Genomic DNA, 13,252 nt, shown 5'->3' with positions numbered 1-13,252 from the left:
AACTGCAAGTTCCCTAGTACCCAAGACTTCCCGTTTTTTCTTGCTGTACTCCCTCCTGTTAAATCACAGACTCATCCATCTCCAACCCCCAGAATATAGAGAAAGAGCACAACACTACATCTTAACTCCTGAAACGTGGAGAACCCTCCTCCTCCTGAGAGCTTAAGTACCAAATGGAAGCTACTTTTCCCCCTTGGTCTCAAATGTATTACTAGATTCTGAACTGGACTCCACCACCATGTAGGAAAGCAGTCACGGGCGGTAATTCTGGGAGACCCAGATAGGACATGCCAGCCCTACACTGGTGGCATAGGAAGCCAAGTTGCTGCTTCCTCCCTGTGCACTCCCATTTGTCTGGCCTCCCTTGATTTCAGCTGGCGCTCACTTCATATCAGCTATGATGCAATCCAGCAACTAAAGTATTAGTTAATAAATGCTGACAGCACAGCCTTTTCTGGTCACGTATTCATACTAAAATATGGGGGAGAGTTGGGGTGAGGAGGGATATATGGGAAATCTCTGTACCTTCCTCTCCATTTTGCTATGACCTAAAACTGCCCTTTAAAAAATACAAGGGACTGGGCGCGGTGGTTCACGCCTGTAATCCCAGCACTTTCGGAGGCCGAGGCGGGTGGATCACCTGAGGTCAGGAGTTCAAGACCCGCCTGGCCAACATGGCAAAACCCCGTATCTACTAAAAATACATAAAATAGCTGGGTGTGGTGGCATGCATCTGTAGTCCCAGCTACTCAGGAGACTGAGGCAAGAGAATTGCTTGAACCTGGGAGGCAGTGGTTGAAGTGAGCCAAGATCATGCCATTGCCCTCCAGCTTGGGCAACAGAGCAAGACTCCTTCTCAAGAGAAAAAAAAAACAAAGGAAGAAAAAACAAGGAATGAGCTCTCCACGTGAAAAATTCATTGAGATGCAAAGGAAGGAAGCTATCATTGCAGAATTGCACATGTTAGTTACATTAACGTTTTTGGAGCAAGGGAGAGCTCATCTCTCCCACAAGCAAATTCCAGCCCAAGGCATTGATACTAATAAAGTGCCATGCTGCGATGTGCAGGGGGCAGACAGTGTCTCCAAGCTCCCTACACACATGCCTTCCCACAGTTCGCCCTTTTTTGACCCCAGAATCATCAGGCCCCTTCACCCTCAAGGGCCACTATCAGGAGTTTGAATTAATGGCAATCAGCATGCACAGGGAAGGCTGTGGACTTCTGACATAAAAACACTTAGTGGAAGGCTTGGAAAAAGTCTAGTAGGAGCAAGACGCAAGCTGGACTAATTATCTAAAACAAGAGACCTGGTTTGGGGATCTTAATGTTCTCAAAAAAGAAAATTATTATTATTTTTCATTTTGCACTTTGTGCCATAAGACATTTTCAACAAAACACAGAATCTCATTTCTTTCGAGGGAAAATGATTGGGAGACCAGCTCATTGCTGGCACAGAGGCCTGGCTCATTCATAATTCCTTCATAGGCAAGACACCAGGTGAACTGATATAGCCGAGCTGGAAGAGTTCTCCAAGGCAGAGACTCTGAGCCAAGGAATGTTCAAAGAGCTAGCATGTATTGTGGGATTACTATGCGCCAGGAATTTTTTACACTGCATCACCTTCCATCTTCACAACAGCCCTAGAAAGGAAGAACTATTATTACCGCCGTATTATAGATGAACAAACAAGGGCACAGATCCTTGATATAACAGCCAGGATCAAACAGCTGGGAAGACGAGAAAACCTTTCCCAGGCTAGGATAACAGAGGGTTTGGTTGACAATACAGGCGATTAGGTGCTACCTCTGCGAAAAGGAGCCAGGAGAGGAAGGAGACACTTTTCCCTGCATGCCCTGATGTCCTATTTGAACATTTTTATCCTGAACACGAACTTCCCATTTAAAAAACACTTTTTATTGAAAAGATAAATCTGTGTGTTGTATTGTGTCACTCAGTTCAAGTACTTGAAATTTATTGAATTGTATTTTCTAAAAAATAGATATTTGAGTAAAAGCAATCTCACATTACATAGATGGATCACAGTGCACGGCTGCGGAGCTGGGAGCAGTGGCTTCCTTTCACGCAGGAAGGAGAACTTGGTTCAGGAGTGTCTACGCTGCTTAAGATAGGAGAGCACTAAAAATGAAACCATCCAGCCATCCTCCCCCATTTTCATTTTCACACCAAAAAATCCCACCGCGGCAGAAGACCACTGTCTCTCTGTTTAGACAATCGGTGAAGAATGGATGACCTCACTTTCCCCAACAGGCGGGTCCTGAAATGTTACGCACGAAACAAAACTTGAGTAAATGCCCAACAGAGGTCACTGTTTTATCGATCTTGAAGAGATCTCTTCTTAGCAAAGCAAAGAAACCGATTGTGAAGGTAACACCGTGTTTGGTAAACAAGTGTTTTGGTGTTGTGCAAGGGTCTGGTTTCAGCCTGAAGCCATCTCAGAGCTGTCTGGGTCTCTGGAGACTGGAGGGACAACCTAGTCTAGAGCCCATTTGCATGAGACCAAGTATCCTCCTGCAAGAGACACCATCCTGAGGGAAGAGGGCTTCTGAACCAGCTTGACCCAATAAGAAATCCTTGGGTGCCAACGGGGAAGCAGATTCGGAGCCTAGAGCCGTGCCTGCGTCCGTAGTTTCCTTCTAGCTTCTTTTGATTTCAAATCAAGCCTTACAGGGAGAGGGAGCGATAAACACAAGCTCTACAAGATGCCACAAGGTCCTCCTTTGACATCCCCAACAAAGAGGTGAGTAGTATTCTCCCCCTTTCTGCCCCAAACCAAGTGGGCTTCAGTAATTTCAGGGCTCCAGGAGACCTGGGGCCCATGCAGGTGCCCCAGTGAAACAGTGGTGAAGAGATTCAGTGGCAATGGAGAGAGCACTGGCAGCACAAGGCAAGCCTCTGGCACAGACAGCAAAGTCCTCACTGGGAGGATTCCCAAGGGGTCACTTGGGAGAAGGCAGGGCAGCAGCCAACCTCCTCTAAGTGGGCTGAAGCAGGTGAAGAAAGTGGTAGAAGCCACGTGGTGGCAAAAAGGAGTCACACACTCCACCTGGAGACGCCTTGAAGTAACTGCACGAAATTTGAGGGTGGCCAGGCAGTTCTACAACAGCTGCTCACAGGGACAGCCAGAACACAGAAGAACTCAGATGACTGGTAGTATTATCTTCTTCATAACCGCAGGCTGGGGGGCTGCGATAGAGTCAGAGGAAACTCAGTTCAGAACATCTTTGGTTTTTACAAATACAAATTAACTGGAACGCTAAATTCTAGCCTGTTAATCTGGTCACTGAATTTTTTTTTTTTTTTTCAAAAAACATAGCTTTAGCTTATTTTTTTTCTCTTTGTAAAACTTCGTGCATGACTTCAGCTTTACTCTTTGTCAAGACATGCCAAAGTGCTGAGTCACTAATAAAAGAAAAAAAGAAAGTAAAGGAAGAGTGATTCTGCTTCTTAGCGCTAGCCTCAGTGACGACCTAAGCTGCACTTTTCCCCCTAGTTGTGTCTTGCGATGCTAAAGGACGTCACATTGCACAATCTTAATAAGGTTTCCAATCAGCCCCACCCGCTCTGGCCCCACCCTCACCCTCCAACAAAGATTTATCAAATGTGGGATTTTCCCATGAGTCTCAATATTAGAGTCTCAACCCCCAATAAATATAAGACTGGAGATGTCTGAGGCTCATTCTGCCCTCGAGCCCACCAGGAACGAAAGAGAAGCTCTATCTCCCCTCCAGGAGCCCAGCTATGAACTCCGTCTCCACAAGTAAGTGCAGGAAATCCCTAGCCCTGGAACTGCCAGCAGCGGTCGAGCCCTGTGTGAGGGAGGGGTGTGTGGCCCAGGGAGGGCTGGCGGGCGGCCAGCAGCAGAGGCAGGCTCCCAGCTGTGCTGTCAGCTCACCCCTGCGCTCGCTCCCCTCCGGCACAGGCGCCTTCGGTCCAGTTGCCTTCTCCCTGGGGCTGCTCCTGGTGTTGCCTGCTGCCTTACCTGCCCCAGTACCACCAGGAGAAGATTCCAAAGATGTAGCCGCCCCACACAGACAGCCACTCACCTCTTCAGAACGAATTGACAAACAAATTCGGTACATCCTCGACGGCATCTCAGCCCTGAGAAAGGAGGTGGGTAGGCTTGGCGATGGGGTTGAAGGGCCCGGTGCGCATGCGTTCCCCTTGCCCCTGTGTGTGGCCGGGGGCTGCCTGCATTAGGAGGTCTTTGCTGGGTTCTAGAGCACTGTAGATTTGAGGCCAACAGGGCCGACTAGACTGACTTCTGTATTTATCCTTTGCTGGTGTCAGGAGGTTCCTTTCCTTTCTGGAAAATGCAGAATGGTTCTGAAATCCATGCCCACCCTTGGCATGAGCTGAGGGTTATTGCTTCTCAGGGCTTCCTTTTCCATTACCAAAAAATAAGGTCTGTGAAGCTCCTTTTTGTCCCTTGGGCTTTGGAAGGACTAGAAAAGTGCCACCTGAAAGGCATGTTCAGCTTCTCAGAGCAGTTGCAGTACTTTTTGGTTATGTAAACTCAATGGTTAGGATTCCTCAAAGCCATTCCAGCTAAGATTCATACCTCAGAGCCCACCAAAGTGGCGAATCATAAATAGGTTAAAGCATCTCCCCACTTTCAATGCAAGGTATTTTGGTCCTGTTTGGCAGAAAGAAAAGAACACAGGGGAGGAGATTGGGAGCCCACACTCGAATTCTGGTTCTGCCAAACCAGCCTTGTGATCTTGGGTAAATTCCCTACCACCTCTGGACTCCATCAGTAAAATTGGGGGTGGACTAGGTGATCTCATAGATTCTTCCAGCTGGAACATTCTATGGCTTGAATTATATTCACCTAATTATTGTCAAAATTGCTGTTATTAAGTATCCACTATGTGCCAGGCACTTTAAATAAATATTGTGTCTAATCTTCAAAACAAATTTGCAAGGAAGGTTTTTGGAGATAAGGAAACTGAGACTCAGGATTAAGTAACACACCTGAAGTCACAGGTTAGCTTGGAACTGAACCCAAGTGTGCCCCCACTCCACTGGAATTTGCTTGCCAGGATGCCAATGAGTTGTAGCTTCATTTTTCTTAGAGACTTTCCTGGCTGTGGTTGAACAATGAAAAGGCCCTCTAGTGGTGTTTGTTTTAGGGGCACTTAGGTGATAATTCTGGTATTCTTTCCCAGACTTGTAACAAGAGTAACATGTGTGAAAGCAGCAAAGAGGCACTGGCAGAAAACAACCTGAACCTTCCAAAGATGGCTGAAAAAGATGGATGCTTCCAATCTGGATTCAATGAGGTACCAACTTGTCGCACTCACTATTCACTATTCCTTAGGCAAAACTTCTCCCTCTTGCATGCAGTGCCTGTATACATATAGATCCAGCCAGCAATAAAAAGTGGGTAAATATAAAGAATGTTATGTAAATTTCATGAGGAGGCCAACTTCAAGCTTTTTTAAAGGTAGTTTATTCTTGGACAGGTATGGCCAGAGATGGCGCCACTGTGGTGAGATTTTAACAACTGTCAAATGTTTAAAACTCCCACAGGTTTAATTAGTTCATCCTGGGTAAGGTAGTCTCAGGGTCTTTTCCCTCTCTGGCTGCCCCTGGCAGGGTCCAGGTCTGCCCTCCCTCCCTGCCCAGCTCATTCTCCACAGTGAGATAACCTGTACTGACTTCTGATTATTTTATAAAAGGAGGTTCCAGCCCAGCATTGACAAGGGCAAGAGTGCAGGAAGAACATCAAGGGGGAGAATCAGAGAAGGATCCCCATTGCCACATTCTAGCATCTGTTGGGCTTTGGATAAAACTAATTACATGTGGCCTCTGATTGTCCAGTTATTTGAAATGGTGCTGTCCAATGTCCCAAAACATGCTGCCTAAGAGTTACTTGAAGTTCTCTAGAGGGGCAGAGGGAAAAGATGTCAAACTGTGGCAATTTTAACTTTTCAAATTGATTCTATCTCCTGGCGATAACCAATTTTCCCACCATCTTTCCTCTTAGGAGACTTGCCTGGTGAAAATCATCACTGGTCTTTTGGAGTTTGAGGTATACCTAGAGTACCTCCAGAACAGGTTTGAGAGCAGTGAGGAACAAGCCAGAGCTGTGCAGATGAGTACAAAAGTCCTGATCCAGTTCCTGCAGAAAAAGGTGGGTGTGTCCTCATTCCCTCAACTTGGTGTGGGGGAAGACAGGCTCAAAGACAGTGCCCTGGACAACTCAGGGATGCAATGCCACTTCCAAAAGAGAAGGCTACATGTAAAAAAAAGAGTCTGAGAAATAGTTTCTGATTGTTATTGTTAAATCTTTTTTTGTTTGTTTGGTTGGTTGGCTCTCTTCTGCAAAGGACGTCAATAACTGTATTTTAAACTATATTAACTGAGGTGGATTTTAACATCAATTTTTAACAGTGCAAGAGATTTAAAAACAAAAGGGGGGGGGGGCAGAAAAAAGTACATCCAACTCCAGCCAGTGATCCACAGAAACAAAGACCAAGGAGCACAAAATGATTTTAAGATTTTAGTCATTGCCAAGTGACATTCTTCTCATTGTGGTTGTTTCAATTCTTTTTCCTACCTTTTACCAGAGAGTTAGTTCAGAGAAATGGTCAGAGACTCAAGGCTGGAAAGAGGTACCAAAGGCTTTGGCCACCAGTAGCTGGCTATTCAAACAGCAGGGAGTAAAGACTTGCTGGCTAGCATGTGGAGGAGCCAAAGTTCAATAAGAAGGGGCCTAGAATGAAACCCTTGGTGTTGATCCTGCCTCTGCCATTTCTACTTAAGCCAGGGTTTCTCATATGTTAACGTGCATGGGAATTCTCTGGGCATCTTGTTGCGGTGTGGAGTCTGACTTAGCAAGACTTGGGTGGGTTTGAGGGTCATATTTCTACCAGGCTTATATCCCTGGTGATGCTGCAGAATTCCAGGACCACACTTGGAGGTTTAAGGCCTTCCACAAGTTACTTATCCCATATGGTGGGTCTATGGAAAGTGTTTCCCAGTCCTCTTTACACCACTGGATCAGTGGTCTTTCAACAGACCCTAAAGGGATGGTGAGAGGGAAACTGGAGAAAAGTATTAGATTTAGAGGCCACTGAAGAACCCATATTAAAATGCCTTTAAGTATGGGCTCTTCATTCATATACTAAATATGAACTATGTACCAGGCATTATTTCATATGACAGAATACAAACAAATAAGATAGTGATGCTGGTCAGGCTTGGTGGCTCATGCCTGTATTCCCTAAACTTTGGGAGCCTAAGGTGAGAACTCCTTGAACTCCTAAGGCTAGGAGTTCAAGACCAGCCTGGATAACATAGCGAGACCCCATCTCTACAAAAAACCAAAACCAAACAAACAAAAAGATAGTGGTGTTTCCCTCAGGATGCTTGTGGTCTAATGGGAGACAGAACAGCAAGGGGATGATTAGAAGGTGGTTGCTGTGAGCCAGGCACAGTGCTGATATAATCCCAGCACTTTGGGAGGCTGAGGTGGGTGGATCACTTGAGACCAGGAGTTTAAGACCAGCCTGGTCAACATGGTAAAACCCCATCTCTACTTAAAAATACAAAAAAGTTAGCCAGGCATGGTGGCGCACACCTGTAACCCAGCTACTCAGGAGGCTGAGGCATATGAATCACTTGAACCCAGGAGGCAGAGGTTGCTGTGCACCACTGCACTCCAGCCTGGGTGACAGAGCGAGACCCTGACTCAAAAAAAAAAAAAGAAGTTTGTTGCTATGGAAGGGTCCTACTCAGAGCAGGCACCCCAGTTAATCTCATTCACCCACATTTCACATTTGAACATCATCCCATAGCCCAGAGCATCCCTCCACTGCAAAGGATTTATTCAACATTTAAACAATCCTTTTTACTTTCATTTTCCTTCAGGCAAAGAATCTAGATGCAATAACTACCCCTGACCCAACCACGAATGCCAGCCTGCTGACGAAGCTGCAGGCACAGAACCAGTGGCTGCAGGACATGACAACTCATCTCATTCTGCGCAGCTTTAAGGAGTTCCTGCAGTCCAGCCTGAGGGCTCTTCGGCAAATGTAGCATGGGCACCTCAGATTGTTGTTGTTAATGGGCATTCCTTCTTCTGGTCAGAAACCTGTCCACTGGGCACAGAACTTATGTTGTTCTCTATGGAGAACTAAAAGTATGAGCGTTAGGACACTATTTTATTATTTTTAATTTATTAATATTTAAATATGTGAAGCTGAGTTAATTTATGTAAGTGATATTTATATTTTATGAAGTACCACTTGAAATATTTTATGTATTAGTTTTGAAATAATAATGGAAAGTGGCTATGCAGTTTGAATATCCTTTGTTTCAGAGCCAGATCATTTCTTGGAAAGTGTAGGCTTACCTCAAATAAATGGCTAACTTATACATATTTTTAAAGAAATATTTATATTGTATTTATGTAATGTATAAATGGTTTTTATACCAATAAATCGCATTGTAAAAAATTCAGCAACTTTGTGTGTGTCATGTGAAGCTTAATAGCAACAAGTTTCTTGTCACTACCACCACCACCACCAAAAAAAAGCTGTAATCAATCACTATATGTATATATATAAGCACCTACTACATGCCAGGCATCATTAAATATGTTGCATCCATCACGTCATTTAACCCCAGCACTTGCACACTCCTTTCTGGTTGTGGAAGACTAAGTAATTTATCTAAGTCACCCAGTTGGAAGGTCAGGCAGGGACCCAGATTTGAAATCCAAGTCTACCTACCTACAGGTCCCCTACTCTTAACCTGTAGGTCCCACTGCCTCCCAGGAACTGAGGGATGATGTAGAAAATCCCAAAACATGTTAATATAGGGAATATCTATAAACATGCAATCAAAGTCTTTAGGACCATACAACCACTGTGTAAAGCGTAACAATGTACAAGCTTCCAAATAATAACTAGAAGTTCTGCCTCCCTCTTCTGGGTTCCTAAAGCACTGCACCTATCTACCTGTCAAAGCATCTACCACATTGTACCACACCTTAAAATCAATGGTTTTTTTCTTCTTAGCCAGCATGTGGATGCCTCAATAAAGCAGACTCCTTTCATGACCTAAAACTAATTTCAGGAGGGAAGAAAAGACGAGCTGGGCACAGTGGCTCACGCCTATAATCCCAGCACTTTGGGAGGCTGAGGCAGGAGGATCACTTGAGGTCAGAAGACCATCCTGGCCGACATGGCAAAACCCTGTCTCTACTAAAAATACAAAAATTAGCTGGGCGTGGTGGCGCACCTATAATCCCAGCTACTCAGGAAGCTGAGACATGATAATCGCTTGAGCCTGGGAGGTAGAGCCTGGGGCTGCACTCCATCCTGGGCAACAGAGGGAGATTCTGTCTCAAAAAATAATAATAATAATAAAAATAAATAAATAGTTTTTTTTAAAAAAAAGACTCTTTCCTATATTAATCTTTGCATCCTGTGCCCATGGCCCCAAACCTGATCAATGAAGGCCCCAGTAAATATTTTTTGAACAAAAAAAATATATAGATGATCAAAGATAAGAAAGATAAGAAGACACCTCAATTCTTGTAGGCATATAGTGTTAGGGGAAATCACTAATTCTGTGTGTTTATGTATCTTCATCTTCAGGAAAAATAGCAAGAATTAGAAAGAAACACTCAAAGGACTTTCAGAGAAGGCAATGAATAGCCAGTGCATGTACACCTACCTCCATTTCCTTTGCCACTGGCTATAATCTTCATCTGCCCTTTCCCCTCCCCCACCTACAGTGGTAGTGAGACAGGCAATCTGGACAACTTAACACAGCCTCGTTTATCCATCTCAACACGACACTGGGAATTTGGTGCAGATTTCCCCTTTCTAACCCCTGCAATATAAAAGTTCTGTCTCCTTAGTAAGCTTTTCCCCACTCTACCCGCTACAAACTTCTTCCTCCAGGGGAGGAGTTCTTCTGGGTAAGGGAAAGTCCACAAAGGTCAAAAACTGAGAGGAGCTGAGCCAGAAAAGAGCCACATACTCTGATTTCTAGAAACCACGCATCACAAGTGGGCTTCCCAAAACTTAGGGTCAAGTCAAAGAACAAAGAGAAATTGCGGTCAACTGATGCTTTCATTCTTCAAACAAAAATGGGTTGAGTATCATAGATAAGTCAGGGAAAGCTCCTGAGAAAGAGGTGAAAGGGTAGACATGATCCCTGCCCTCTTGGGCAGTACACTATGGAAGGGAAAATAGACATTAAATAAAGAATGTAAGTGTGATGAGTTTTCCAAAAAGAAATGTGGGCTGTGCTGAGAACCCATACTAAAGGCACGGATAATGTAAGTGAATCCTGGTTTGGCTGCTCACCACTCGAAAGCCAGACATGAGAGACAAGGTTGGTGGGAGGAAAAGCCAGTTCATCAGAAAGCCAGTAAACCAAGAAGATGGTGAGCTAGCATTTTAAAGTACCATCTTGAATTTTAAAATTTATCACAGTAGTTTTTATAGAGAAACTTGGTATGGAAGATATGTGGGAGTGGTGCGTGGTGTAGGGTCTGTATGTCTTGTTCTGATGGCTATCTCAGGTAACCGCCTGTCTAGAAGTCTGTTTGACATCATCTTAACTTCAGCTTCATGATTCCTTCTAACCAGGAGGATTCTGCAATGGGGGCTCCCTGCCTCGTTTGTTTAAAGATCAGCCTCTGGGATTTTTAAAGCAAGAGTATAATTAGATAAGCATACATTGCCAGAGGAGAGTGTCTAGAGAGGGAAAGAATGAAGAGGTGAGAGGGAAGAAAAGGAAGAAAAAGAAAGTGGGTCAGAGGCGGAGCAAGATGGCAGAATAGAAAGCTCCACCAATGGTTCCCCCGGCAAGGATACAAAGTTAACAACTATCTGCACAGAAAAAAAAAACAAAAAAAAACCCACCTTCATAAGAATAAAACTCAGGTGAGCACACATAGTACCTGGTTTTAACTTCATATCACTGAAAGAGGCACTGAAGAAATTAAAAAACAGTCCTGAATCACGACGCTACCCCTCCCCTATCCGTAGCAGCAGTGATGTGGTGAGGAGAATGTCTCTGGGTGCTGGGAGAAGGAGAACACATCAATTGTGGGGCATTGAACTCAGTACTGTCCTGTTAGAGGAGAAAGGAAAACCAGACTAAACTCAGCTGATGTCCACTCACAGAGGGAGCATTTAAACCATCCCTAGCACAAGGGGAATTGTCAATCCCAGCAGTCCAAACTTGAGTGGCCACAAACCTCACCACCGAGGGCCAAACTTGAAAGGCAGTCTAGGCCATAAGGACTGCAACTCTTAGGCAAGTCCTAGGGCTGAACAAGGCCCGGAGACCTAGTGGACTGAGGGGACATGTGACATACCGAGATACCAGCTGAGGCAGCCAAGGGAGTATTGGCTTCACCCCTCTCCTAATCCTGGGCTGCACAAGTCATAGCTTCAAAAGAGACTTTTTCTTGCTGCTTGAGGAGAGAAGACAGAAGAGTGGGGAGGACTTCGCCTTACATCTTGGATATCAGCTCAGCTACAGCAGGATAGGGCACTAGTCAGTCACAAAGCCCCTATTCCAGGCCCAAGCTCCAAGACAACATTTCTAGACACATCCTAGGCTAGAAGGGAACCCACCGCCTTGAATGAAAGGACCCAGTCCTGGCGGCATTCATCACATGCTAACTGAAAAGCCCTTAGGCCCTGAATAACCAGTAGCGATACCCAAGTACTACATCAAGGGCCTTGGGTGAGCCTCTGAGACTTTCTGGCTTCAAGTGAGATTCAGCACATTACCAGCTATGGCGGCTATGGGGCAAAACTCCTCCTGCTTGAGAAAAGCAGAGGGAAAAGTAAACGGGGTTGTATCTTGTTGCACCTTAGGCACCAACACTGCCACAAGGGGGTAGAGCACCAAGTGGGATCTTGGGGTCCCTGATTCCAAGCTTTGACTCATGAGTGGCATTTCTGGACCTGCCCTGGGCCAGAGAGAGGCCTATTGCCCTGAAGGGTGAGTCTCAGGCCAGGCAGCATTCACCACAAGTTGACTTAAGAGACCTAGGGCCTTAAGGGAACATCCATGGTGGTCTGGTAGCACTTCTCAAGGCCATTGGGGAGCAGGGTGGGCAGTAGCTACAGGGTGAGGGTTCTCTGCTTTTGAAAAGGGGAGGGAAGAGTGGGAAGGACTGCATCTTGTGGGTTGAGTGTCTGCTCAGTCACAAGACAATAGACTACAAGGTAGATTTCTAAGTTTTTTACTCTGGTCCCTAACTCCCAGATGGCACTTCTGGACCTACCCTGGGGACCTCACCATGCTGAAAGAAAGGACACAGACCTGGCTGGCTTTGCCATCTGCTGATTGTTGAGCCCCAGGGCCTTCAGCAAACATAGGCAGTAGCCAGAGAGTGGTTACAGCAGGCCTTGGGTAAGACCCAGTGCTGTGCTGGCTTCAGGTATGACCCAGTGCAGTCACAGTGGTGGTGGCCACAGGGGTGCTTGTGTCACTTCACCCCCAGCTTTAGGTGGCTCAGAACAGAAAGAGAGATTCTGTATGTATGTTTGGGAGAAAGTAAAAGAAGAGAACAAGAGGCTCTGCCTGGTAATCCAGAGAATTCTCCCAGATCCTGTCTAAGGCTATCAAGGCAGTACCTCTATGAATCTGCAAGAACCACAGCATTCCTGGGTGGGAGGTGCCCCCTAAAGAAGAAACAGCTTAGATTACAACACCCAAATCCTTTCAAATACCTGGAAATCCTTCCCTAGAAGGATAGCTACAAATAAGCCCAGACAATGAAGACTACAATAAATACCTAACTTTTCAATGCCCAGACATGAAAGAACATCTACTAGCATCAACACCATCCAGGAAAACGTGACCACACCAAATGAACTAAATAAGTCACCAGAAACCAATCCTAGAGAAACAGAGATATGTGACCTTTCAGACAGAGAATTCAAAATAGCTATTTGAGGAAACTCAAAGAATTCAAGATACACAGAGAAGGAATTCAGAATTTTGTCAGATAAACTTAGCAAAGAGATTGAAATAATTTTAAGAAATCAAGCAGAAGTTATGGAGCTGAAAAATGCAATTGGCATACTGAAGAATGCATCAGAGTCCTTTAATAGCAGAATTGATCAAGCAGAAGAAAGAATTAGTGAACTTGAAGACAAGCTATTTGAAAATACATAGTCAGAGGAGACAAAAGAAAAGGAATAAAAAACTATGGAGCACAACTATGAGATCTAGAAAACAGCCTCAAAT

General features: G+C 45.0%; 1 protein-coding gene across 2 annotated transcripts; it reads left to right on the top strand.

The window, feature by feature from the left end:
• Positions 1–1,957: 1,957 nt before the first annotated feature.
• On the top strand, positions 1,958–8,630 carry IL6 (interleukin 6). Of its 2 annotated transcripts, XM_054494873.2 has the most exons (5): positions 1,958–3,779; positions 3,942–4,132; positions 5,188–5,301; positions 6,009–6,155; positions 7,895–8,630. In XM_054494873.2, the coding sequence occupies exons 1-5, from the start codon at positions 3,761–3,763 to the stop codon at positions 8,060–8,062; spliced, it is 639 nt and encodes a 212-aa protein (XP_054350848.1). In that variant the 5' UTR covers positions 1,958–3,760; the 3' UTR covers positions 8,063–8,630. The 2 variants fall into 2 exon arrangements, with proteins under 2 accessions (XP_054350848.1, XP_054350847.1); XM_054494872.2 differs by having other exon boundaries at positions 3,665–4,132; positions 6,009–8,630.
• The last annotated feature ends 4,622 nt before the right edge of the window (positions 8,631–13,252 follow it).

This window comes from Pongo pygmaeus, chromosome 6 (assembly GCF_028885625.2).
Source record: "Pongo pygmaeus isolate AG05252 chromosome 6, NHGRI_mPonPyg2-v2.0_pri, whole genome shotgun sequence".
Taxonomy (NCBI): Eukaryota; Metazoa; Chordata; class Mammalia; order Primates; family Hominidae; genus Pongo; species Pongo pygmaeus.
Note: the sequence above shows the minus strand (reverse complement) of the source record. Positions and strands in the feature narration are given on the sequence as shown.